The sequence below is a fragment of the Ostrea edulis genome, chromosome 8 (assembly GCF_947568905.1).
Source record: "Ostrea edulis chromosome 8, xbOstEdul1.1, whole genome shotgun sequence".
In the NCBI taxonomy this organism is placed as follows: domain Eukaryota; kingdom Metazoa; phylum Mollusca; class Bivalvia; order Ostreida; family Ostreidae; genus Ostrea; species Ostrea edulis.
Window position 1 is genome coordinate 23,983,877 of NC_079171.1, and position 26,108 is coordinate 24,009,984.

Below are 26,108 nucleotides of genomic sequence, written 5' to 3' on the forward strand. Positions count from 1 at the left end.
TGAGATTCCGCTGGTTATTTATAACATATTTTAGTCATGTGGCATTTCATGTGTCTCATGTGGCATTTCACGTGTCACATGGTTTTGTTATTATCTGTTATTTTCCGGAAATATACAGTGAAAGTGAGATGGGTAGAAAGGGGAAAGGATTATCAAACGATGTAAAAAAAAAAAGTTATATGGAATCTGTAAGAACAGCGCAATTACATTCGGAAAGTATATGAGTTGTTAGGAATTCCTCATACGACAATTTCAAGCGTAAAAACGTATTGAAGAGAAAACACCAAACAAAGCGGCCGACCTCCGAAAGTGACAGATCGCCATTACCGACGATTGGATAGGTTGGTCAAGACGAACAGAAGGTAAAGTTTGCTTAACATTAGGAACATATTTAATGCAAATGTGGACCAACCTCTTGCCAAACGTACCGTGCAGCTTAATTTCCATAAATATGGTTTCTCGAGGAGTGTGTCTAAGAAGAAAGTGGTTGGGAAGGAAGCTAATAGGAAGAAAATAGTGTCTTGTTGCAGGGAAAAGAGACAATTGACAGTAGAAAATTATTGGAACAGAGTTATTTTTCGGACGAATCTAAAATTCTGATAGGACATGATTCCCGCCAGTATGTGTGGCGCAAAACGGATGAGGGGTGACGGCCTGATTTAGAAACACCACGACAAAGTAAGCCATGCTACGAAGTTATGATTTGGGGGTGGGCTGTAAACATGGGAAGATTTGGGGACTATCACATCTGTGAATGGCAATATAAGCGCTGAGAAATATCTGGAGATCATTGATGAGAACTTGTGTTCACTTATAATCCGTCAGTTCCCCGCTGAAAATTACACATTTTAACAGGACAACACCCCGGTACATCGGGCTAAAATCACCAAGAAATTTCTCCACAGAAACAAGATTACCACAAAGAGTTCGCCAGCACAGAATCCAGATATCTATACCATCTAAATTATGTTGTTGTTACTTAAACAAATGCTTCAGACACGAGCCGGGAGAATCGGGAGTAGGGATGACCTCTTACGCGAAATTCAGGATATCTGAACAAGGGCCACGGTATACTATGATAGAAGCCTGTATCGATCGATGCCTCGAGGATCATTGAGTGTTATAAGATTAATAGGACATTTGATAAAGTATTAGGTAAGTTTAGTTTGTCTTATTAATTTTATAAACAGCATACCTGCATTTTTATTCTGACCTTCTTCTGTCATGAATGTAAACACGCCGCCATTTTCTACGAATATTTATTGCATCATACTGAACCAGTACAGGCATTATAATATCATCTGGATGAAATGTACAGAAGCGCATTAGTAAATGCATATCATTAAAATTATGTAAAATATATGCAACTCTTTCGAATTTTCATTTATGTATACATCATAATATAAACATACGCTGTACATCCATAAATTAACGCCTGCTTATTCTCAGCCTGCCTAAGTCTGTCTTGCCTTAATCAGTTTTCACACAGTTTTAAATTCACTATTTCTAACCCACCCATGTAAACGTAGTTTAAGGGGTATGTTGGAGTTGTATGGGTATGTTGTCCGTAGACATAATTTGTCTGGGTATATCTTCATAAATCTTTTTATATATAGCCGTATAACTCCACATAATTTGCAGTAATATCGGCTCTAACGTACCCCCACCTCCTCCAAATCCTCCACTGCATTGCGCAATAAATGTTCTTTTTACATAGAATATCATACACTTGCAATAAGGGGAGCTTGCATAAAGTGAAATTAGCATTGACCTTGATCTTACGAGTATGTGAATTGACATTGTTTTCTTGAATCAGGTGCACGAGATGGAAAATTGGTTTGTAGATTTGTAGCTATGTGTACCATTGCTACAGTGATTTATTTATCTAATGACAGTAGAAGATTTAGAAGATGGGGTACGGGGATTTGGGGTAGAAAAATTGTAAGAGATAGGGTACTTTAACCTCGTGTGGGCAACATATTTATCACCTAACAATATTGTAATGAGGTTTACATGAAAATAGTTAATAAGAGTTTTGTTGAATTTTGCTATGAATTGATTTTTGTTATATAGATCAACATGTTCTACACACACACACACACACACACACACACACACACACACACACACACACACTCTTACATAACCCTCCACATACAGTCACACACATACATATAATATAGATCCACACTAACCCTCCACCTACAGTCACACACATACATATATATCAATACTAATATAGATCAATCCAGCCCGTTAGAAAAAATAAAATAAATAATTTGTAAAAAAAAAAGTAGAGAAAGAAAAGAAAGTGCAAAAATTAACTTGTCGAAAGCGCTTAGAAGATTTAATGTAGTTATGAACTTAAGAAATAATTTTGCAATTCAAATTATATGAATACTCAGAACTACCATATAGAATATAGTTCAATTGAAAAGAACACTAATGTCATAAAATTGCTGCAGAAGAATGTCCCTTTGATGATTATATTTGAACATTCAAGGAAATAACACATAATTGCTCTATAGTAAACCGAAATACCAAACTTGTCCCTGTTCATATACAAACACTATATAATTATTTCAAGTACTCCAAAGAAAATAATGAAATGTTCCGTGAAGTCTGCTTTATACAGTTCCAATCAAATGATGACATTTACAGTGCAATATTATTTCTATAAAAGTACATATACAATGATGATTTCAGAAAACAGCAATATCACGTTGGTCAATGTGGTGTCGTACCTACAGTTACCGGCATCCCGAGATGGAGGACGTTGACACGGTTGAAAATCATGATTGTCTCTTTCGTAATAATGTAGGGTTATATAAATGTGTTTCATGTTTTGATTGATATGCTACTAGATATAGAAAAAATATAGAGACATTTTGTCATAGTTTAATATCTAATTGAAGAAATGAAGAAATCAGAAATGAAAAGAAAACATGGTTGTTGTTGGCAACTTTGAAAACTTCAATCATCATTGATGACCATAACTTTAAAAATTGATATGTATAATTGATGTTATCCCTAAATAAGAAAATAACCCATTTGACTTTGAAATTCATGTTTTAAATGAAATAACAGTATTTTGTTTTGGCCATTATCAATCGGAATCGCAAATGTTCATAGAACTTTTTACAAATAGTTGAAACTGTTCCAACCCAACCCCGTTCAAACATTTCAAAGCTATGGGGAAAATTGAGCACTTTCCAGGCATATACATGTAGCATCGTGTTACAAAGTGTGTGTGGGTGTGGGGTGGGGGACAGTCGGAGAGACGAAATTGTCTAAATTTCTTGAGAGAGGGTTGGGGTAAGCCGAGGGAACGTCCTTCAATACATGGGTTCAAATTCATAAATTCTACCTTACAAATCTTACCATTAACCACTACTATTATCAAAAAGTAGGGGGTCATCCAGACTATCGCTATTTGCATATGTAGATAACGGAAAGTGAACGTGGAGGTTATTTAACAAAATGTGGGTGTTATTTAAATGTACATGATGTATCTTTATTTGCAATTGTAAATAACGGAAAGAAAGGGGCATTCCCCTGATTCTACATGTCTAGCTTCCTCTAGAAATTGCTTTGAATCTTGAAATGAAAGGGTTTTCTGCTGAGAATATGTCAGATACACGATTTTGGTTTTCAATATAACCAGCAATATGCAAAACGGACAATAAGATAAAAGAACTTGAGTTTTGATAAGCACCAACAGTATGTACATAAAATGTATTATATGATGTGTTGTTTCACCCCTGATGTTGATCATTTAGTAAAGATTGGATTTGACTCCAACATTAAACCTTCAGAGAAGTAAGAATTACAGAAAATTGCTGATGTTTTATATTGAGATTTTTCTTTTTTTATCCGGGAAGACTGACTACTTTTTTATTTGCTTTTTATATTTTTTTTATTTACAAAATTTTCACTTCACACATACACTGTTGCATACATATGGGAAATAGGTTACATCGATATTTTCACAACATATTAAATTCATTTTAAAATACGAACTCAATAACATTAACTTAAATACTGTCTACATTTCATATTTACCTTATTATTTTATGTAAGTATATGTATGATGTAAAAATCTTTTTCAGGAGAGAGAGAGAGAGAGAGAGAGAGAGAGAGAGAGAGAGGTACATAAGTATTATTTTCTTGGTAACAGATTTTGATAAGTATATTAGATCTAGATATAATATATCTATTGATCAAGCACAAAAAAGGAAGCACAAACTGGCTACTTAGTGCCCCCCCCCCCCCCCCAATAACAATAGTGAGTATTCCCCCTACGTGTTTGATTTGGATTATATACTTATACCTACCACGGCGGAAAACTGGCTATAGAGTGATTATTCATCCCCTTGGGGAAGGGTGGTCATATCCCCAGACCAACAATATAATAATCCCATTACTTTGTGCTCGGTTTTTATTTTATTCATATCATATTTGCATCAGGACCGTTTTCTAGAAATGACAAAATTTGCATGTATTGAATAATTTGGTTCCTCTGTAAAGCATGTATGGGACTTCATGGAAGTGTTATGGGGAAATCTTTTTAAAAGTATTGAGGCGTATACATGTACGTCTGATGTCCTCAATGTCGACGATTTCGGAGAGATATTATATTTACATATACAAAAGTGTTCCCATCTAATATTCAGAATCACCAATATCGTTAAAAGCCATGAGTAAACATGGCCATTAAAAATAACAAATCTGTTACATGTAAGGATGTTTGGAATTCCGTTAAGTTAGATATATGTACAGTCTATCATACATAGGACGCACTTAGTTTGTCTACACCGTTGTACACCCAGTATAGTTGATTTTCGTGCAAATTGGTGTAGTGTAGTATATTCAATGTGAATATTCTAGCATATAAATATCAAAATTTCTTTATTTTTATAACATATCATTTCATTCATTTTCTTTTACTTTTAAAGAACTAAAGCCAAAATTGCATGATTTGGCCCTGTCAATCTTTGAAAATAAAACTTTATATTTATAGAAGAAATCTTAGGACAGACTTTAATTAGAAATTATACTATTAATTTCCATATCGAGTTTTGTGCAGGAAACAGCACGAGCGTAATTATATGCATTGAAACCGGATGCGGTATGTCAAAAATACCTATTTTGTATAGAAATTCTAAACTTTATTTAATATTTTTTTATGGGCGCCACTCTTGAACCACGATGATATTTTATATACGGTTATATCGTTATCTGAGAAATATTGTGTATTAGTTTCGTGTTGGTTTACGTGCGGCGCCATATTTTATTTGATGATTTTGAATTCTTGAAACTTGCCTAGAATTTTCTGGATTACCGTTTTAAGTGGTTAAATTGGGCATGAAATTTGATAGTTTAAATGTGTTTTGTCATCTTTCGAATCAAACAGTAATGAATTCAATGTTAATGTTGATTATCACATTATTTATTGAATCTCACTCGGGTTACGGTGATCGAAGATAGGGAATTTCCAATGCGATAAAAATAGACCCATATAAATATACTGGTTTCAAAGCTGTGAAATTATGAGACTTCGCTATGGTATTTTTTTCTAATATTAGATGTATTAAGTAATTTCATGTACTTCACTTAAGGTTTCCTAAGTAAACATACGCACTAGGCCTAGTGAACACTTTCCAAAATCGTTGTTCCTCAGTTCCTGCATAAGGAATGACGTCGCCTGTCAAGCTGATGAAATTAGTCAGCTCTTCATAACAATGGAGTTTACTCACAGGGGCTTACTCGGCCATTTCCGTAACCGACAGGCCGAGTTTGTTCCGATTGGGGCTTGCTCCCATTAAAACAATACATGTATTGTAAACAATGCTTTATTTTAGCTAAAATATAATTATTTGATTAAAATATTGTTTTAAATGGTAACAATTTAAACCCTGTTGTTTACTGTAACCATGGGAAAAACTGACGGGAGACAACTCTTTCAAGCTTCTTAATGGGGTGTCCTATGGGGTATTGTTAAGCAAATTTATAGGCTAATACCATCACAACTAGCTTTTCAAGGATAAATTCCTAGTATGAAATGGTGTTATTAGAAATGAAAAGCAATTAAATCATTGAATTACAAATACATATTTCAAAACTAAAATGATATGCGGTAAAAATGAATAAATTAATTTAAGATGAATAAACATATAGATAAATCATAAATGTGGATAATTAAAAATACAAGGGTATATGTACATACACAAGAACAATAACTATCTAGTAGATAAAAAGAAATAGACACACAGTAGACAAATGAATAGTATAAATACTGTAGATAAAATAAATACAAAAGGGGGGGGGGGGTATCGGGGCCCGGTTGGACCTCTTGCTTTCGTCAGAAAATTGTGCTTTAAAAAGTACGAATAACACATTTTGAAGGTGACCCCACCTTTGAAAACCAAAACTAATGGTAGACATCCCCCCCCCTTTTTTTTAAAAATCCTGGATCTGTCCCTGACATATCACATAAATATAAACACACAAGAAGATAAATAATTTGACTAAATAAAAGCATACGGATAATAATAGAAGAAGAAGAAGAAAAAAAACAAAAAACAGGAGTAAATAGATGAATGAGCGAATTGTTAATAAACATGAATAGATTATGAAGTATATTAAACATGAATAAATAAATGCATCCCCGATAAATAATAAAGATGTGTTAGTAGCATATTTAAATGGAAAATAAATAACAGAAATAATTCAAAGGCATGGGGATATGAACTTTAAAATGAGTACAGTAATGAAAGCCGACAATTTCTTTTATTTTTATTATTATTACCATTATAATTTTTTATTGTATTTTCATATAAATGACATCGGGCGTAAAAGTGATTGATGGTATTGTTGGTACTAATCTAATTTTATAATACACAACATATTTTCTAAACTTCATCCAACCCTGTTTCATAATGCTGCTGGCTTTTTGTGTCTAGCATCTTTTTTCAATGACAGATGGGTGACGTCTGTATTTATATACCGAAAGGTAGAAGTCTATAGCAAAAATAATTGGTTTATATAATTCTCAATTTGACATCAGATAAAGTGTTAATCGGGGATACATGCATTTGCTCGATCAAGGTATATGGGGCTCACGGCGGTTGTGACCGGTCGACAGGGGATGCTTACTCCTCCTGGGCACCTGATCCCACCTCTGGCTAGGAGGTTATAAAAGTTGGCTCGGGCTCCAGCTCCAACTCTAGCTCGAAAACAAGATTTGGAGTATGGCTCCAAATAATTTTAGGTTATAAAAACTGGCTCAAGCTCTGGCTCCAAATCAGGCTCGAAAGTTGTCTTGAAATTTTGAGCCAGAGCACATACTCGAAATGTGGGTTATAAAACTTTTGAGTAAGGAAATCATACTCCAAATGGAGTATGCCATACTTAAATCTCGAGTAAGCTCAATAGCTTACTTGAGATTTAAAGTATGTACTCAAAGTGTCGTTTGCTTTTATAAAAATGGCTGCATGCCGACAAATGCCAATTAGGAAACGTGCTTCACACAATATCAGAGACAGATCATGCAACCCTTTAGAAGAATTATCTGCAGATGATGTTTTTGCAAGATATATTTTCCTACCACACACCATTATGGATCTCTTGCGTCAGCTGCCAGACATATCATCTCCAACTCAGCGGAACCTTCCAATTCCACCCCTTCTTCAATTACAATTAACGCTGAGATTTCTATGTTGGATTTTACAGCTTTTATAGGGCTTGAAATATGTCCTATGTAGTCATTTTTACTATTTTCTGTCATTTTTAATGTGAAATTGATGAAATAACGCAAATTTTTAGGGTTTTTGGAAGAAAAGTAAGTTCTCCCTCAAAAAAGTTATTGGATAAATCAAAATTTTGTCATTGATTCTCTGAGAGTAAAAAAAAATTATTGCTTTCTTTTATCGTTTACATTTTTCTAAACAAGATACCATGATTTACCTTAAATTCTATAAGTTTAGGGGGGGGGGGGGTTACTGTCCCTGTAACGTTCTACTTCCCCACTTAAACGGTGAACGCAAAGCGGAATATTTCGGATTTTACCCTTGATTGTACTTATTTTTTTTAACAAAGGTAGGGAATATATATATATATATATATATATATATATATATATATATACATGTATATATATATATATATATATATATATATATATACATGTATATATATATATATATATATATATATATATATATATATATATACTAAAAAAAACATTAAAACACTTTTCGAAAACATTTCAGCCGTTTCACCAGCCTTCATCAGTCGTGTTTATTAAAATGCATAGCAACTAACCTGGAATTGAAGATATATATATATATATATATATATATATATATATATAAGCACGAAAACCCAACAACACCCTACTTTCATAAAGTGTCGGATCTGAGAAGATACAAGGCCAATAAAGAAATTTATAAAAGCACCGAAAAGGCAGTTTATCAACAGTGTATCATTCTTGTTACCTATGTAGTTTATTGATACTTGTCGTTTTCCGTGGTGTGTGTTATTTTGTTTATGTAATATACGTCTCTTGATAAAGACGCGGGTTGCGTCGAAAATTTGAGTTTTAAATAACCAAAAGTGTCGTGACCTTTTCAGTGCTTTTCTAAAGCACAGAAAATTTCACTTTATTTGGATACCCACTTCCGCCCCTACCCGGGGTTGAACTCACGACCTGCAGAACCAAATCTCCTAGTAGCATGTAACCAGCGCGCTAGACCGCTCGACCATTTAGGCAAGTCAAACAACTTGCTTTCCATGACGATGGAATTCTCGCCACGCTGTCACACGCTACACGGTCACTGAGAATGAAAATGGGATACAGTTATTTAATGTACATTTAAGAGGATCATACATGATACACATTGCATCGAAATATTTCATATATATATATATATTTAAAGTCTCTTTTTTGGAAGTAAAATACAGAAAAAACTCTAAACACTTTGTTGAAATATTTCGACCGTGTTACCGGTCTTCTTCACGAAAACACGACTGAAGAAGACCGGTAACACGGTCGAAATATTTCAACAAAGTGTTTAGAGTTTTTTCTATATATATATATATATATATATATATATATATATATATATACAGTATATATAATCGATTCGGGAACTGAATGTTCTACAGTTCTGAATACATCTATTTCTCATGAAATGATCGTAAAAAGGGTGGTATAGGTATATCTCGTGTTGATGCCTGAACGCTTCTAAATACATGTAGTATAAAAGGTTCATTCCCACGTACATTTTGTGTAATTCCCTATATTGCAACTACATGTACAGTATATCGACCTGAGGAAATAATCTCAGAATTAATGTATGTACAAAATAGTGTCACCATGAATTACATTTAGATTGTGCAATATATATTTGATGCGGATAAAACTGTTTATTGTATACTGAACTACACGCATATTATATGTAGGACAGAAATGTACGAGAAAAATTACATCTTTATATTAGAGATTGATTGATTGATTGTATCTTGCTTAAAGTCTCGCTCGAGAATATTTCACCCATATGGAGACGTCACCAAGACCGGTGAAGGGCTTCAAATTTAAGCCTATGCTCGGCGATTACGGCCATTGAGCAGTGAGGGTTCTTTAGCGTGCCACACCTACTGTGACACGAGTCATCCGTTTTTAAGGTAATCTCCGAGGACCCGTGACATTCACATCTTATGCCGAGCGTTTGGCGATGGAACTGTCACTACCTGTTTTAACGAATTAGGTCTGTCGTGGCCGGGATTCGAACCCCGGCCTTCCGCATACAGGACAAACGCTCCAACCTTTCTGTTTCAAAGGTTGGGGAAAGGAGTAAATACATTTATTGACAATGTCTTTCATAAACATAGGCGTAAAATAATCAGAAATACTTGTCAAATCAGTTTGACATTTTGGCACGATTGTGCATTGAAATGTAGCATCAAGTTACTTTTTTTAAGATAGCAGGGGGAGGAGGGGAGGGGGGGGGGGGGGGGGGCTTAAGGGAAAAAGATGACTTGTGTAAAATTCTTGTGAAGTGAGACAAAATAATAATAATAGTAAATTTTGCTTTTACCCAAACTTGTAAATGCAAAAATGATAATGGGGGGGGGGGGGGGGGGGGGGGGGGGGGGGGGGGGGAGAGAGATTGTTGGGGGATGTGAGGTATTTATTGATTGTCATAAACTGCCTAATTTTTGTACATGTACCAGCACTCATCCTGTGTAACGTGTGCACGTATAAGGGTTGAATTCATAACTGCAGGTTCTTACATTCTTCTCTCAACTAACACCCCCCCCCCCCCCACTTTTAAACCAAACAATAATTATGTTTTGTAATATAATGAAAATGATTTATTCTATTTTGGTGAGTGATTTGCAATTTTCCTTGAATTTTCACAGTTGATAATCCTGACATTTGAACTTTATAAATTCAATTTTTGATATAAGAAAATTAAAGTTTACTTTCACTCTTACGCACACGTTCCTTTTTCATTTTTGCCTTGCTATGAAGATCGATCCTTTCACTTTGGTGTAACGGCGATTTGTGAACGGTGAACGCAAAACTGTAAAGGGAGAGCGAACGGGAAAATGGTAGTAAAGTATCTAATGGACACAGACTACCAATTATTTTGCTATACATTCGTTTATAACATAAAAATTAATATAAAAAATTCCACCGCCTCAACTTACCTGAAATTTGACACAGACTTAGAGCAATTCAGGTCCAAAAATATTTGTGAATTTCAGGAAAATCCACCGCACACAAGTCCTGTTATGATACCGCCAGTAACCCCTACCCTGCATATTTCCCTTTCCCTTTGAGAAGCAGATAAACAATGGCCTATTTACACCCTTCCTACTACACACTTAAGAGCAGAATTTCCCATTATTATAATTTTTTTTCAGACCCTCTTCTTTCCATCTATGCCCTATAATAAACACAAATCCACCCCACATACAAATCCCAAGCATTTTTAAGAAAAAAACTCTATTTATAAACGGGCACTACAATGAAATAGGGGTAAAATTAGTAGTCTGTAACCTAATGTTTCAGGGATTGTAAATCCGCCACTGGCTATACAGCTCTGCAGACGATAGCAAAATTTTATATTGTAAATGTCTATGATATATACATGATACACAGTAAAAATGGTAATATACATGCATATATATATAGCCCTTTATATTTACAGAAATTACATCTAATTCAACGAATATTTCTTTTTAAAAAACATTTAGAACGTTTTAGCAAAGTACTGGCACTAAATAACTCTTATAAGGATTGGAATATTGCTGTTAACTGCCGTCAACATAAACACATGGGCGCCGCCATTACGGAAGAAGTCTAAAAAAGGCCGCTTGTGCAATTAAAAAAAAGTTTTGAGTACGAGCTCGAAAACTGGAGTAAGTACTCCTAGGAGTACATACTCGAAATGTTTTATAACCTTAGAATCTGACCACGTACTCCCAGGAGTATGATTTTGAATTCGAGCTAGAGTTGGAGTTGGAGCCCGAGCCAACATTTATAACCTCCTAGCCTGGTCTATTCAAGGGTCCGTGTTTGCACAACTCTATTTATAGTATTGCTTATAGGAGTTATGAGATTGATCACTGTTCGTTATATTCGCCTTTCATGCATATATTAATGTTTTTAGCAGAATCGTTATGTACCGAGATTCAATCTCTTCATGAAAAATAAATTGATATCAACATCAGTCTTGAAGTTCACAAAAACTTTTCCGAGACACTATCCATACTGTATAAATGTAGCCTAATGTCATCATGAATTCTGTTCTAGCCAGTAATTGAAGGCATAATCACCAGGGTGAATTTCAAACACAGAGACATTGTAACGATTGAATGGCAAACACAAATTGGACTCAAATGCAGAAAAGCTCACATTATAGATTTTAAAAACCTAAGCAATGTATTTAGCAAGAAAGTGCTTAAGAATTTTCTACAATTCAGGAGTTGCAGCGAGTTGGGCTAGAGTTTTAATGAACACGGCTACATTCTTCTTTTATTAATTCATTATGCACACCTTTCGTCAGTATTGATGTTTTCTCTTAATTGACCGATATACATATTCTAGCACTTGTGAGTTTATCATCTTTTGAAGCTCACGTAATACTTTTCAAATATTTTTATTAGAGATGTCATCGAGTATTCGACAATCACTCGGTCATACCGATCATCGACTAAATTTTTCACAGTCAAGTACTCGTTAGATTAGCTTTTTTAAATAATGTTCATAAATCCTTACAGCTATATCTCCCGAAAAGGGGGAAAATGTTCGCGACTGTGAATTAAAACTTTACCTCTCCGAAAACTCGTACCCTGATGGCAATCCAATTATTTGATGGTCTATGAAGGAAAACGGCTTTCCTTTCCTGGCATTCCTAGCTGGTGAGTTTTTGTTCGTGCCTTCAGAGAGAATTATTTTCATCGACTAGACAATTGGGAAACAAAACTTAGAAATAGGCTCTCGTCCAATATTTGTCGACTAAATTATTTTTGGTTTTGAACAAGAATATACTGTACATGCATTTAAAAAAAACAACCTTATACATATGTTTACATGATTCTTTTTATGCCTGTGTACACGTACATTTTAATTGTTGCTTGTACAGCATTTCCGTATCAAAATAAAAATTATCGTGGTGGATTAATTACGGTTATCGACAGCCTTTCGTCCTCTGCCGTGTACTTGGCTATCAAGGTGCGCCGAGGTGTGACTCATGTATGAGTTAGGTACACTTGTACCATATCAGTCCGTTTTTTGACTGTGTACTTGACTATCGCTCGACTAAAGCGTCCGAGTAAAATTGACATCCCTAATTTTTATGTTCTGATGAATGTTTACATGTAACTATACTTGTCCAATTGAAACTTAAACTGGCATGTATATAAACAGTGTGATTCAATAAAATAACGGGTTTGTGATAATATTCTTTTTTAAAACATGATCTTCATTAGTTATCTAATTTTATGTTACTCATATTTTTGTTCTTGAATTGCATTATATTTTTTTTTATCTTAGGAAAGCATTGCCACCTCCCCCGTAAATCCGCTAATGATTATAACACCCTTGTGGAATCTTTGTGAGAATGTCAACAAATCAACTGAATATGAACGATACAACATTGGCATCCTCATTGCATTTCACAAACTTACATGCAAAACGCAATGCTTTTTCCATACAATGTCATATTTATTATCAAAATGAATACTCATTGTATCTGAAAATCCACGAGGAAATTTAATGAAGAACTTTATAATATTAAATGATACAGTTTTTTCTCCTTTACGCCATTTGAGTAAATATTGACTTCGTTAATTAACTACCTTAGCAATACAATGACGTCAAAATGACGTTACAATGTAAATGCATTCATTTCATTGCTATATTTAGAAGCCCGTAGAAAGAAAGTGGGTAGAGGAAATCGGATAAAATTAATTGATTTAGAAAGCAAATTTTGTAGCCTTTTGACCCCCAAAAAATTTTGGAAACAGGGCCATTTTTCATGATTTCTGGCTTTAGTCCTTTCATTCTTTTTCTAAAACACATCCTGAGAAATTAACTCTGGACAAATGAAATAAATCTTTTAAAGTGTTTATTTTTATTTCTAAAAACTTCAATAACTGTATTCCAACCCAACTAACTTGGAGCCTAAACATTTAAAAGAGTTAACAATTTTAATGCAAACAAAATACCAAAACAAATATTACTAGTATCCTCCATTGTCTATGATTTAAGCATTTTCATTAATTAAAAAGTATTGTAATTTTTAATGTGCTTTTATAAATGCCTATATACATCTGATGTATGACACCAAACGTGTTTTTGATGATTGTTCGAAATATATGATTCGTTTACATTAAACGATTAAATTTTATTCTTTACGACTATCTTACAGTAAACTGGTATTATCCTTTTATGCAAAAAAGTACAAAAACTAATTAATTTTGTGTAATGTGCATTGTCTTGAATTAAAGATTTTTAGAAAATATAAACATACATTTTGATTTGCATTTCTAAATACCTACATACATCTAAAAAAAAAAAAAAAAATACCAAGCCATACCCCAAGATATTTGCCGATTATTGGCGCCAATTTGATTTTGATGGTCGTAGAAATTATACCAATCGTTTTCATTTGTTCTTTGCAAATTTTCCACCACACCATGAGAGAACCATTTTGAATTTTGAAAAAAAAAACACCTTTGCATTTTATCTAGAAAATGTATACATTGTTTTGTCGCTGTAGACAAATCAAGCGCGTCCTTGGTTTTCCATTACAATTACGAGTACTGTATTCTCAGCCATGTAATGAGTACTGGCTCGGATCCTGGGATCTTGTATACGAGTATCAAATCAAGTAAAACAAAATAAATCGTCAAAAACAAAAACAGAATATTACTTAAATTGCCATTTTTCACCCAGGTCAGTAGTTTTGATACATGTATATACGAAGCCCCTACAGGGACAAATCCAGAATTTTTCCAGGAATGCAGAGTATAACACTTGTATAGTAGGACAAAGATCTATCTAACATTCATTCCTTATAAGCATGTATAATTATAAGTATATCGAAAATATAAGTGGGATTTGAATTCTTCAATTTAAAGCTAATTTCAGGGGTGGGGTGGTGTCTGAGTACAAGGATTTTTTATGCTAAAGAATGAATGATTGGTGATATCTTAAAGAAAAATGCAGTGTAAATAGATGGTGCCTTTAAAAATATGTAACTGCATGCTTAAGATCAAATGGTTAAGATCAGCTTGCAATTGTTTAAGCTCAATATATCGTCTCCAAGAAAAAAGGGTCTTTATACATGTATATAGAAAACCTGAATCTACATTTATTTACCATATGCACCTGACCCCCCCCCCCCCCCCTCTGTTATGTCCAGGTGTCCGTGTTTTTCTAATTATCTATTTTGTATTGCTAATAGGAGTTATGAGATCGATCACTGTTCGGTATCTTCATCTTTCTTCCACGCAAATGCCGGAATATTTTAATATCTAATCATTGGATTACAGATTAGAATTCAAATTCACAATAATAAAACAAAAATAACATTATTTAACAGTTACGTGCATCATTTATCTAGGCCTTTTTACCAGTTACGTTTTTTAAGCACAGAGCGCATACACAAGCAATCATTGCAGTTATCCTCAGCATCCCGACTTCTAGTACGGTGGATTTCTTAATTTAGGGATTAATGTATGAAAAGGCTGCTGAGTATTTTATTTCTATATTTAGTAACATATCAATGAAAATATAGAGCACGGGAGAGGAATCTTTTATCGTTACACAATGAACGATAATAATTTTCAGTACTTAGATACATATACTAAAAACGAATCACTAGAACAACATTGTTGTTGTTTTCAGAGTTGCGAAACAGTATTATATGGAAATCCAAATACAATCATGCAAATTTAAATGGTTGATGAATTAAATTGAATAGGTGTCATTTACTATTTGACAAACAAAAAACAGGATATATGACATAAATTCACAAAGCGTTACCTATACCAAATCAATTCATTAATGTATTGTATTTGTTATAAGAAAAAGGTACCGTTAAAGACCTAAAGTATCCAAAACAAGGGTGGTGCTAAGAGAGTACGTACCATAGCAATGTCCCAGTCCAGTTAATAGTAGAATACACGTCCATTGTGTAGAAGCCATTGCTAGAAGACGGACGTAAAATTTATACTGCATCGGGAACATAAAATCTGATATAACGGGTAACAGACAATAACGTAATTTAAAAAGCCATTCACGGTTACGAAGATTTAAATGCCTGCAAATGGTCACAGATCGAAGCAGATTGTAAACAAAGTTTTCACTTCCGTGTACCTGACGAAATGTTCAATAAACGTATACACATCACTTAATAATAAGTAAACAAGAATAATTTTAGGGATCTTGAAATTAGATGACCCATGTCTTTGTTTTCTTTTTAATACATTCTGGAATCTGACTGAGTTTAAGAACTGACCAATAAGTTAGAAATGTACAATGTAATTGATTCATGAAATCTTTCAAACAGTTATTCATAAGTGAGGGCGTCAAGGAAAAACTCCTGTACAAATAGATGACTCATTATTCCATAACAAATGTACTATACGTAATAGGATTTATTTTATCTTAAATATCTGAATGACAAATCGTACAATCATCTATTGATATAAATTTAGCCGAAGAAAAGTTATGAATGGGCTAATAATAAAGTGCATGTAGCTAGGGAATCATATTTCCGAATGTTTGTTGTAGATATGAATGTGGATGCATGAAATATTCATTATCAAGTGAAAAATATATATATATATATACATTTATTTCCATTAAAATGAACTCAAAGAATAACCCAAACATATAATCAAAAAGTATTTAATATTTGTGCGAGGTCAGTCTCAATGATATATCTGTATCTTGTGTAGTGTTAACTTCCATTGTTAATGTATTTCATAAAATCAAAATTGATAATTGTGTTTGGAGAACCCGGAACTTGTCGATAAATAATTGCATAAAGGCGAACACACGCCATATGTTCATGTTACAGTAAAACTCGAATATAGCGATTACGGATATAGCGAAATTACGGCTATAGGGAAGTGAAAACGATTTCCCCGACAAATTCTTTATATATTCTACGATCACGGATATAACGAATTTACGGATATAACGAAGTAAGTTCCTATTCCCCTTGAATTAAAAATGAGCGTAAAAATCACCTTTTATAACGAATTTCTTTTTTTTTTTCATTTTAAACTCGTGATTTTTAAAAATCGCGTTCCATTGCCATATAGGACCCACACTTATTACAAAATTTCTGTTTGTATTTTTTCAAAAAAAAGTTGTTAACCCAAAACAATACTTACACATACGTTTAGCAAATATATTGTCGGTATTGTTCACTATTCTCGTTAATCAAATTTGAAATTTGATTGCATTTATTTTATCGTACACTCCTTCATCTGTGTAAAGCGACAAGTAAATGACAACTGCAATAGAATGTTTGTACATGTATGTATTACGCATAGTTTTGTTAACATTTTTCTCTCGACATGTTCTTGCGTGAGTTAATAATTCATCAAGATAAATTATCATATATCAATTAATGTGTATATTTTTTGTATAAAAATATTTCTTCTCGAAAATATATAGGCTTAATTTTTCTTATAGGCAATATAAACGCAAGTATATCTATTGGCGTTATCTTGTACAACCGATATGCATGTAGAACAAATCAGTTTTTATAACGAATTCGTTATATTTGAATTATGAATTCGCTCTAAACGTATAGCGAATTACGCTTATAGCGAATTTTTATAGAGTGTCCGCAGAAATTTGCTATATCGGAGTTTTACTGTATATAGGACACAGCGAATTACATATCGATCATATCAAACCACAAACAATGGACGATTCTTTTTTGCACATGCACGTCCTTCTTCCGTCTTCTTTTGTTTTAAATGATATTACCCCCCCCCACTCCCTCTATCCCCAACCCCGCACAATGAGGCACAATGGAATCACTTTGTCTGTCTGTCTGTCAGTCCGTCCGTCTGTCTGTAGACATGATTTTTTCCGTGTCCTAAGAAACTAGTGAATGGATTTTTCTGAACAATTGTTCACTCTTTACTCGCCATATGACGATGTGTACCTCGTATTTTCATATTGATTGGACAATTGTTCTTTAATTTACAGTTTTTTTCGACTTTTTTTTTTTTATAAACTTAATAGAGACTTGGAAAGTATTGAGGAGATTTAATTTAAATGCTGTAAATACATTGTTCTTAGACCAAAGTTATGTATTTCTTATTTTGAATTAGAATATTTAAAGTATTAGAAAGTTATGCTAATTTCTATTTTGTTTAAGAATAATATTGTTTGAGAATATTTCAATATATCAAATTAAAAGGTTTGAATAAGATATTCTAATTACATTGATCATTAAAGTAAAATAACAACATTTGATTTATAATGCATGTATGCATATTTCATTTTGTTTATATCCATTTTCTGTTTACGTGGGGGGGGGGGGTGTTCAGACTCTAACAATTTTTAAACCATGTACCAAATTAACAGAGCTGATAACAAACGATCAAATTTTCTGAAAATCCTATTTATTGGTATAGTGTTTATATTGAGCATCACCGGAAATATTCTAATATTTGATTGATTCATTGATTTTTTTTAAAGCAACATTTTCAATAAAAAAAATATATATATATATATACTAGATGATCATTTGATTAGACAACTTCTGGTTTGATCTAAGGAAGTCTGCTTTTATCCATTACATAATGTGTCCCGCGGAGGTATTAGTCCCGAAAGTAGTTTTAGTTTGTTTCTACTGTTTGGTCTTAAAAGCTGGATAACACTGTAGCTACGTCATCTCAACACGATTACACATAAGGAAAAAAAAACTCCATAGTATAAATACGCAAACACACAATATTTGACAATATTTGTTTTTAGTTTTGAATAAATTTAAATAATAATAATAATAATTGGTTTTATATAGAGCTTTTTCCAGCTGCTCAAAGCGCTTTACAATACATTATCACCCCGGCAGACCTTATATCAATCTAGAACTTTCTCAGCTTCTTGGGAAGCATACAGTGCAAGCTGCCGCTACAGGCGCTGGAGCACTAACATTCTAACATTATCTTTCACTGTCTATAGCCAGGTACTCCTTTTACACTTGAGTGGAGTGAGGAAATCCATGAAAGGTGCCTTTCCCCAAGACACAACGTCGGCCCTGCCGCGGCCAGGACTCGAACCCACGAACTTTCGGTCGAGAGTCTGGCTGGCTAACCACTAGGCAACCGAGAAATCAGAGTATAAATTTTCACAATATGCACAATTTATTATTTAATTACTTTTTGTGTGAAATCAGTCATTCGGGTCTGAGTCAGAGATCACACATGGTCTTTGTTTTCGGTGGGGGGGGGGGGGGGTTGAATTATTTTGGATATGTTCGAGAAATATTCCACCTCAAATGTTACCATTCGCTAGGTTTTTGGACTTTTCATGTCAAATTTATTGTTGTGCTAGTGGCTCCACCACCACTGTTGTATAATGTGTTTTGAAAGGCTGTACGTGTTTTGTCAGATGCATTGCAATTAAAATGAATCCTGAGATTCGTTGTGGAGCTGTTTAATTCAAAAGAATTGTAGATTTATTTATATTTGGATTCTAGTTCAACTGTTGTAATTGATGATTTGATTTGATATTTTTGTGACTAGTGATTTTCATAATTTGGTTTGCAAGTGTGTTATTTTCACTTAATGTTTTAACTAAATGTTTACGAGCATATGATGATATTTTGTCCCCAAGAGTTACCTCTAACACCATTTCAGTTGATTTTTTTAACAGAACTGTGGGTAATTTCACTCTCTGACATGTTTGTAAACAAAGTAGCCAATGTAAAATATACGAACACATACATGTATGTGATGATGCCATATGCAGCGTAAGATAATGTAGTATAATATCCAAAATATATGTAATGGGCAGCATCTGCTGGATAAAGGAGTAAACATATGAAAAAAGAATATATTTACACAAGGACCAAACTAAAACCCGCAGTTGTGTGTGTGGCATTTAAGTAATAGGAAATGGTCTTTTAAAAACATTCAATTTATGATTTTCATACATGAATCGTTTGATGCATGGTTCTTAGAATGCATGGACAGTACAAAGGCAAGATGTATTTGTAAACCACTGATGCCACCGTGTGGCCAAACTCAAGGTAAAGATGATGGGGTGAAAAGTGTTTATACGAAACGAAATGTCTTGTCACAAGTAATACACATGTGGATTATTCAAAATTTGTGACCAAAGTTAGCTTTTTCAAAACTATGTCAATCTCCAAAGTCAATATCATGTGGTCAAAAACTTTGCTACCTAAGAATGTATTAATACATATTGTCAGAAGGAATATGCATGTGAAATACGATAGTCCTGTCACCATCAATTCACAGTTATGACCGAGGGTATATTTTTGTGCAGACAGACACACTGACAGACAAAAACCATATCCCCCAATTACGGGGGCATACAAAACTGTCGTTACAGGCTTGGGTCCCTGCACACACATACATTAAAACATGTTAATATATGGTTATCATTACATACTTTGAGACAACAGTTATAGGACACTCTGGGTGGAATTTTCGATCCAGACTTAAATGCTTTATCAGGTTCGTTAATGTTACGTGCTCATTTGGTAGAATCTCACTGAAACTCCAACTCAGACATTGAAATATCTGAACCGTGTGTGTTTCTCCACTCTATAGAATCAGACAAAGTAAATTGACGGTCATATTGATGCATGACCTATTGTTGTCCATGATACATACATATCTCTGTTATTTTCTCCCATTTACAAATACAGTTTGACAAAATTAAAGCCCAACCTTGAATTTAGAGTAATACTTTGACTGAAAATTATTTTTTCAAAACACACCCACACATCAAAATTTGATAAGGATCACTAAGTTATATGTGTGTAACTTATCACTAACATAACAAAAGACATAACTTTGACTCAGAAACGTATTTACTCATGTTATGAATGAAAATTCATGAATGGCATGAACTTTTATCAATACGGAATGCTTGAAATCTGATAACAACACCAAAAGGCATTTCATTTCAAAAAGTTAACAGCAAACCAGAGAAAGAATTACACAGTTTTTGTGCCTCCTGTCTGTAAAGTCCAAACAATACCTGAACTCATCGGTGAACAGAACTCGAACCCGATCGTTCTGTGTCCAAGTGACATGATCTTCAGCCCAGTCCAATCGCTCTCGCCGGTGTCGAACAGTCAGAGGGACTCGAACACATGCCCTTCTCGAGTTGAGACCTGCATTGTGAAGCCGATTCCGTATCTTGTTAGTGGACACATTCACCCACGAGGCGTTCAGGAGGTCTTTACGTAGGCTGGTTGCTGTCCAGAAGGGATGGCGTCGTGCCTGAATAGCCACAAAATTGTCTTGGTGTTGGGTTGTCGACCTCTGACGACCATCCCCATGTCGGTGTGCTGCTGTACCAAAAGTTTGCTGTCGGTTCCAGGCCCTGTTTACAACAATCTGACTGACGTTTAAGTGCATTTGCAAAGTCACGTTGTGAATAGCCAGTGTCAATCATTCCAATACATCTGCCCAGTTGTTCTGTCGTCAGACGACGCCTTACACGTTGAGGGGGCATTGTGTTGATAAACATAGTGTAAACACTCAAGTGAGTTTGAAATTTTAGAAAGAATCAGACACCGATGCCTGAGTGAAAATCGTGCAATGGTAGCAAAATCATAAACTGTGATGAGAAACGCATTTCCCATGGCATGAAATGCACGTGCAAGTGTGTTGAAGACGTTTCTGATTTCACTTAGACACAATATTACCAGTTATGCAGTTATTAATTTTTAAACAGAAAAATGTCTATCAGCCTTATTAACTTTTGAGTAGTATATGTGCATGACATGATTGCTCCGTTGTTTAACACTCACACAGAATGAAAACTGTGTTATTCAATAAACTGATAGTTGAATGAATAGCAGGTTTCTACCATCCAGTCACCTTTCAATTATCTGAATGACACAGCTTCATCCTGTGTCATTATGATGCATTGAATCAGGATTCCTTCAGATATGACCTTAGATCAGATGGCCAAGGTCACAGAAGGAAATCACTCTCACTGCTATAACACTGAGCATATACGTATAGGTTAAAATTTGTAATACTTCACCTTAAATTAGGAACTAAATGAGAGAGTTTTAAAGTACTTTTGTTCGTTGACTTCCGTCTTTTTTGAGAATATATAACTCATATTTGGATATGTTACCAGTTGTGCGTGAAGTGTCACAAATTTAGACATGTGCTTAGCGTTCAGAGCCGATGCAGTAAGGATTTTTTCGAGATTTGCCACGTTTTAAGCGTAGTAGAAGCGGCATCTGAAAAGGTTTAATTTATTAAGTATGGAACAACACACAGTTATGAACGCGTATATCTTTAACTGTAAATCCATCTATGGAAAGGATTGAGGCCGGGCGTAATGAAGAGTGCTACAATAGTCACATCTATCTGTGCACCTCAATTATCAGATATAGAATCAGTAGAACCTCATCCATAATGCATCAAAACACATAACAAATATCACCCATAGCATTAAATAATTAATCTATTAATTCACCAGCTAAAAATCCAAATTACATTGATTAGTATTTAATGACATAATAAGTTATGTTAATCAATGAACAAGAGATATAGATGAAAGATGTGATTTATTCTAACCGGATTATTACCTTGTAATGTACAAACATACATTACATTGTATACAAACATATATTGTGTTAATAGAATTTGAAAACAGAAACACTATTTCAAAACTGAAATTGAAATCATTTGCCAAAAGTTATCCGCAAATCCTCAACAAAAACAAAAACATCAACAGACAAAACACTCATAAGAAACAAACAATAAACAAGATGTGTTTGTGAAACACAAATGCCCCCGATAATGGCCAATTCAAAAGATGGCCAAAATTACAAGGGCAAATATCTTGGTACCAGTAGAAAGATTTGTCAAAAGAAATGCTCATGTATAATATGAAAGCTCTAATATTTACTATTTAGAAGTTATGACCAATGTAAAAAAAAAAAACCTTAAAAGTAAGTTAATTATCAAGGTCAAAAGGTTTAATACCAACAGAAAGGTGTTGTCACAAGGAATACTCATGTTAAATATCAAAGTTCTATTTCTTACTGTTCAAAATTTATTAGCAAGGTTCAAGTTTTCAAAAAGTAGGTCATACTCCGAGGTCAAGGTCACAGGGTCAAAAATGTTTGTACCCATGGAAAGGTCTTGTCACAAGGGATACTCATGTGAAATAGCAAAGCTCTATCACTTACTGTTCAAAAGTTATTAGCAAGGTTAAAGTTTCAGACAGATTGACAGAATTACAGAATGACAGACGGGACAAAAACAATATGCCCCCCGATCTTCGATCTCGGGGGGCATAAAAAGGCACACAAATCAAATGCAAAAATGCAATCACTGTTGAATGTACAAGGTATCACATTCATGCATTAACAATTCATAGTGAAAGATAGAAAACCTGTCCGAATTCAAGGTGAAATGGCAATTTTCTCTTTTGCATATTCGACCTCATAATTTCTAATGCTTCCTCGGGAATATAAAACTCTGGTAACAGAATATCGTAATACACATAATCACAGCGAGGAAACAATGACATCATGCATCAATCTAATAAATCAAGCCTATCCTTCATTAGGTATTGGCATACACGCTGTCCGAGCTAAAATAGTACCAAACTGACCGGAAGCAGAACTCGTATTCTTCCTGAAATGAAGACGAGATAATGCATAATAATACCTTAAAATCATGTAGAGTATTGGTTTCATGCGTGTCTGTAATATCATCTTATCTTCAAATATGATTTTATTCTTATAATCCTGGTTATAGTTAAAGTAAATACGCCAATTTCGAGATACGAACTCTTCTGTATAGGAGGTGCATTTAGTGGAACTTTGAATGCCTAAGTGGGACAGAGTGGATATGCAGCCAACGAGGAAGACGATGAAATGTATTAAAAGCGGCCTCTTTTTATATATGTAAATGTGGGAAATACTAAATACTATCGAAAGAAATGTTTTACTGAAGAGGAAACATACAAACAATGTCATATTTGCAAGAAATATCTTGGATATGGTACTTATGACCAGCGAAATGACGTGATAGGATAAGAATTCTATGTATTTAATTACTCCCTAAATACTTATCACTTACTTAGTTTGTGTATCAGTCGAATTCAGGTTATCAAACAGCGTATGAGAAACTTACTGAGTACATTAACTTACGCTATGATGAATATCTGTCCCACTCCCGCGAGTAAACAAATTCTTTCGTGCCTTACTATGTACAATAGTTCTCCAAAGGGAAATAACTCGGACGTATTTCGAAACCGGCGTATTCTATATACCTGTACTTCCTGTTTGTAGATAAAGTAATTTGTATTGAGTTGTACCTTCATGTTCATAGATAAAGTAAATTGTATTCCACTGTAACTCCCCGGTTATAGATAAAGTAAATTATATTTAATTGTACTTCCTGGTTATAGATAAAGTAAATTGTATTGAACTGTACCTTCCTGGATATCATTCCCGGTCTGCGACATTGCAATTGTTGCACTATGGTGAAAATGTCCGCCTCCTCGTCCTGCAGTATCTGTTCTAACGCGTTATAAACCGCTAGAAATATCCCACAACATGTAGCACCGTCCCTGAAAAGGAAAACAACATAAATGTTTTCTCGGCAATTAAAGCCGAGTTTCAATGATAACAAATACACGAGTTATCATACAATGCATGTGCCTTATATATGAATTAGTAAAAAGTAGAATTATCAGGAAACCAGTTCAACATTTACTAGCAGTTAAAGCAGCATGTGTTAGAATTCCGGCAACGTTCACTTAGACCACTCATACAAAATGCAAACACAAAATGACATAGTTTATGTCAGTTTTATGGTCAAACAGTATTTTGTATATGCAAGGACCATACTAAAACTGGGGATGCATTTAGGATACTTCAGTATCAGGAAACATAATTTCAAAACATAATCATGAATCGCTGTATACATGGTTCTTACACGTACAGTACAATGCCAAGATGTGTTTGGAAGACATTATACCCCCGTATAGCCCAATCCCAAGGTCATGAGGTGAAAATGTTGATAAGAAACGAAATTTCTTGTCACAAGGAATACACATCTGAATTATTGAAGAAGAAGAAGAAGAAATTAAAAGTATGTCACCTCCAAATGCAATGCCATGAGGTCAAACATTTTGCTACCTAAAAGGTATTGTCAGCAGGAATACTCATGTGAAATACGATAGTCATATCACCATCCATTCACAGTTATGACCAGGATTACTTTTTTGCAGACAAACGGACAAGCTTACAGACAAAAATCATACCCCCCCCTAATTTCCGATTACTGGAACATAAGATGCTGCCATTATAGGCTTAGGTACCTGTACACGCATAACTTAAATCATGCTAATATATGGTTATCATTACATACTTTGAGACAACAGTTATAGGGCCCTCTGGGTGGGATTTTCGATCCAGACTTAAATGCTTTATCAGGTTCGTTAATGTCGCGTGTTCATTTGGTAGGATCTCACTGGAACTCCAACTCAGACATTCAAATATCTGAACCGTGTGTACTTCTCCACTCTATAAATATAAAAACATAATGAAAGGTGAAGATAACGAACAGTGATCAATCTCAGAACTCCTACAACGAATACAAAATAAAGAGTTGGACAAACACGGACACATGGGTAAACCACAAAATAAATCGTTAGTCATATTGCTAACTATGGTTGCTTATTAAGATTAAACATTCTCCCTCTCCAACTCTTAATCATTAGTAATCACCAGATGATGGCGAAGAACCATTTTATACCTATACATAATCACAGCGGTGGTGGTTCTTTAATGTACCAGTGCCTAACAGAACATCCGTACTTAAGGTCTCATCTGAAAGCCTCGCGACTCTCACATATAGATGCAGAGTCGTTGGTTAAGGAGCAGAAACTATCTGTCTTTTTTCACCTTTTCATTCTTAATGAAGATATGCTATGAACAGGTTTCGAACCTATAAGAATGTCACAAAGCGAACGCTGAGTCACTTAGACTAGACGGAATGGGACGTAAAACAACATTTAACGAAAACAATAGAAACGAAAGTCCTCCCATCTTATAAATTGTGTACCAGGCTATTTCAATATGTAGAAAAATCGATATGCTTCGTTCATGTTTAAATCGTAGGTATTGTAAATTTCTCCGGATATACTAATTGCTGTTATGCGGTATGAAAATAGAAATTTGAGCGTATTACAAATGCCCGATGATAAATACATCAATTAATTTAAAAACTTCAAACCGTTTTCTTGATGATTATATCACGCTTTAACCACCCATCAATTTCAATCCTCAATTACTTCACTTGTTTTTTATGTACATGTTTCTGTTTCT

The 26,108-nt window shown here is 34.2% G+C and overlaps 2 protein-coding genes across 2 annotated transcripts in view; both read right to left on the reverse strand.

Annotated features, from left to right (window-relative positions):
• The window catches only part of LOC125661005 (receptor-type tyrosine-protein phosphatase mu-like), a 54,135-nt gene extending 38,313 nt beyond the window's left edge, over window positions 1–15,822 (reverse strand). Inside the window, exon 1 of the mRNA XM_056147217.1 lies at window positions 15,664–15,822. Coding sequence (XP_056003192.1) covers window positions 15,664–15,763 — 100 coding nt within the window. The 5' untranslated portion in view covers window positions 15,764–15,822. The remainder of the gene's footprint in view (window positions 1–15,663) is intronic.
• Window positions 15,823–22,311: 6,489 nt separating this feature from the next.
• LOC125661003 (receptor-type tyrosine-protein phosphatase epsilon-like) overlaps window positions 22,312–26,108 on the reverse strand; it is a 28,833-nt gene continuing 25,036 nt past the window's right edge. Inside the window, exons 23-25 of the mRNA XM_056147214.1 lie at window positions 25,150–25,304; window positions 24,211–24,346; window positions 22,312–23,406 (exon numbers count right to left, since the gene is read on the reverse strand). Coding sequence (XP_056003189.1) covers window positions 23,335–23,406; window positions 24,211–24,346; window positions 25,150–25,304 — 363 coding nt within the window. The 3' untranslated portion in view covers window positions 22,312–23,334. The remainder of the gene's footprint in view (window positions 23,407–24,210; window positions 24,347–25,149; window positions 25,305–26,108) is intronic.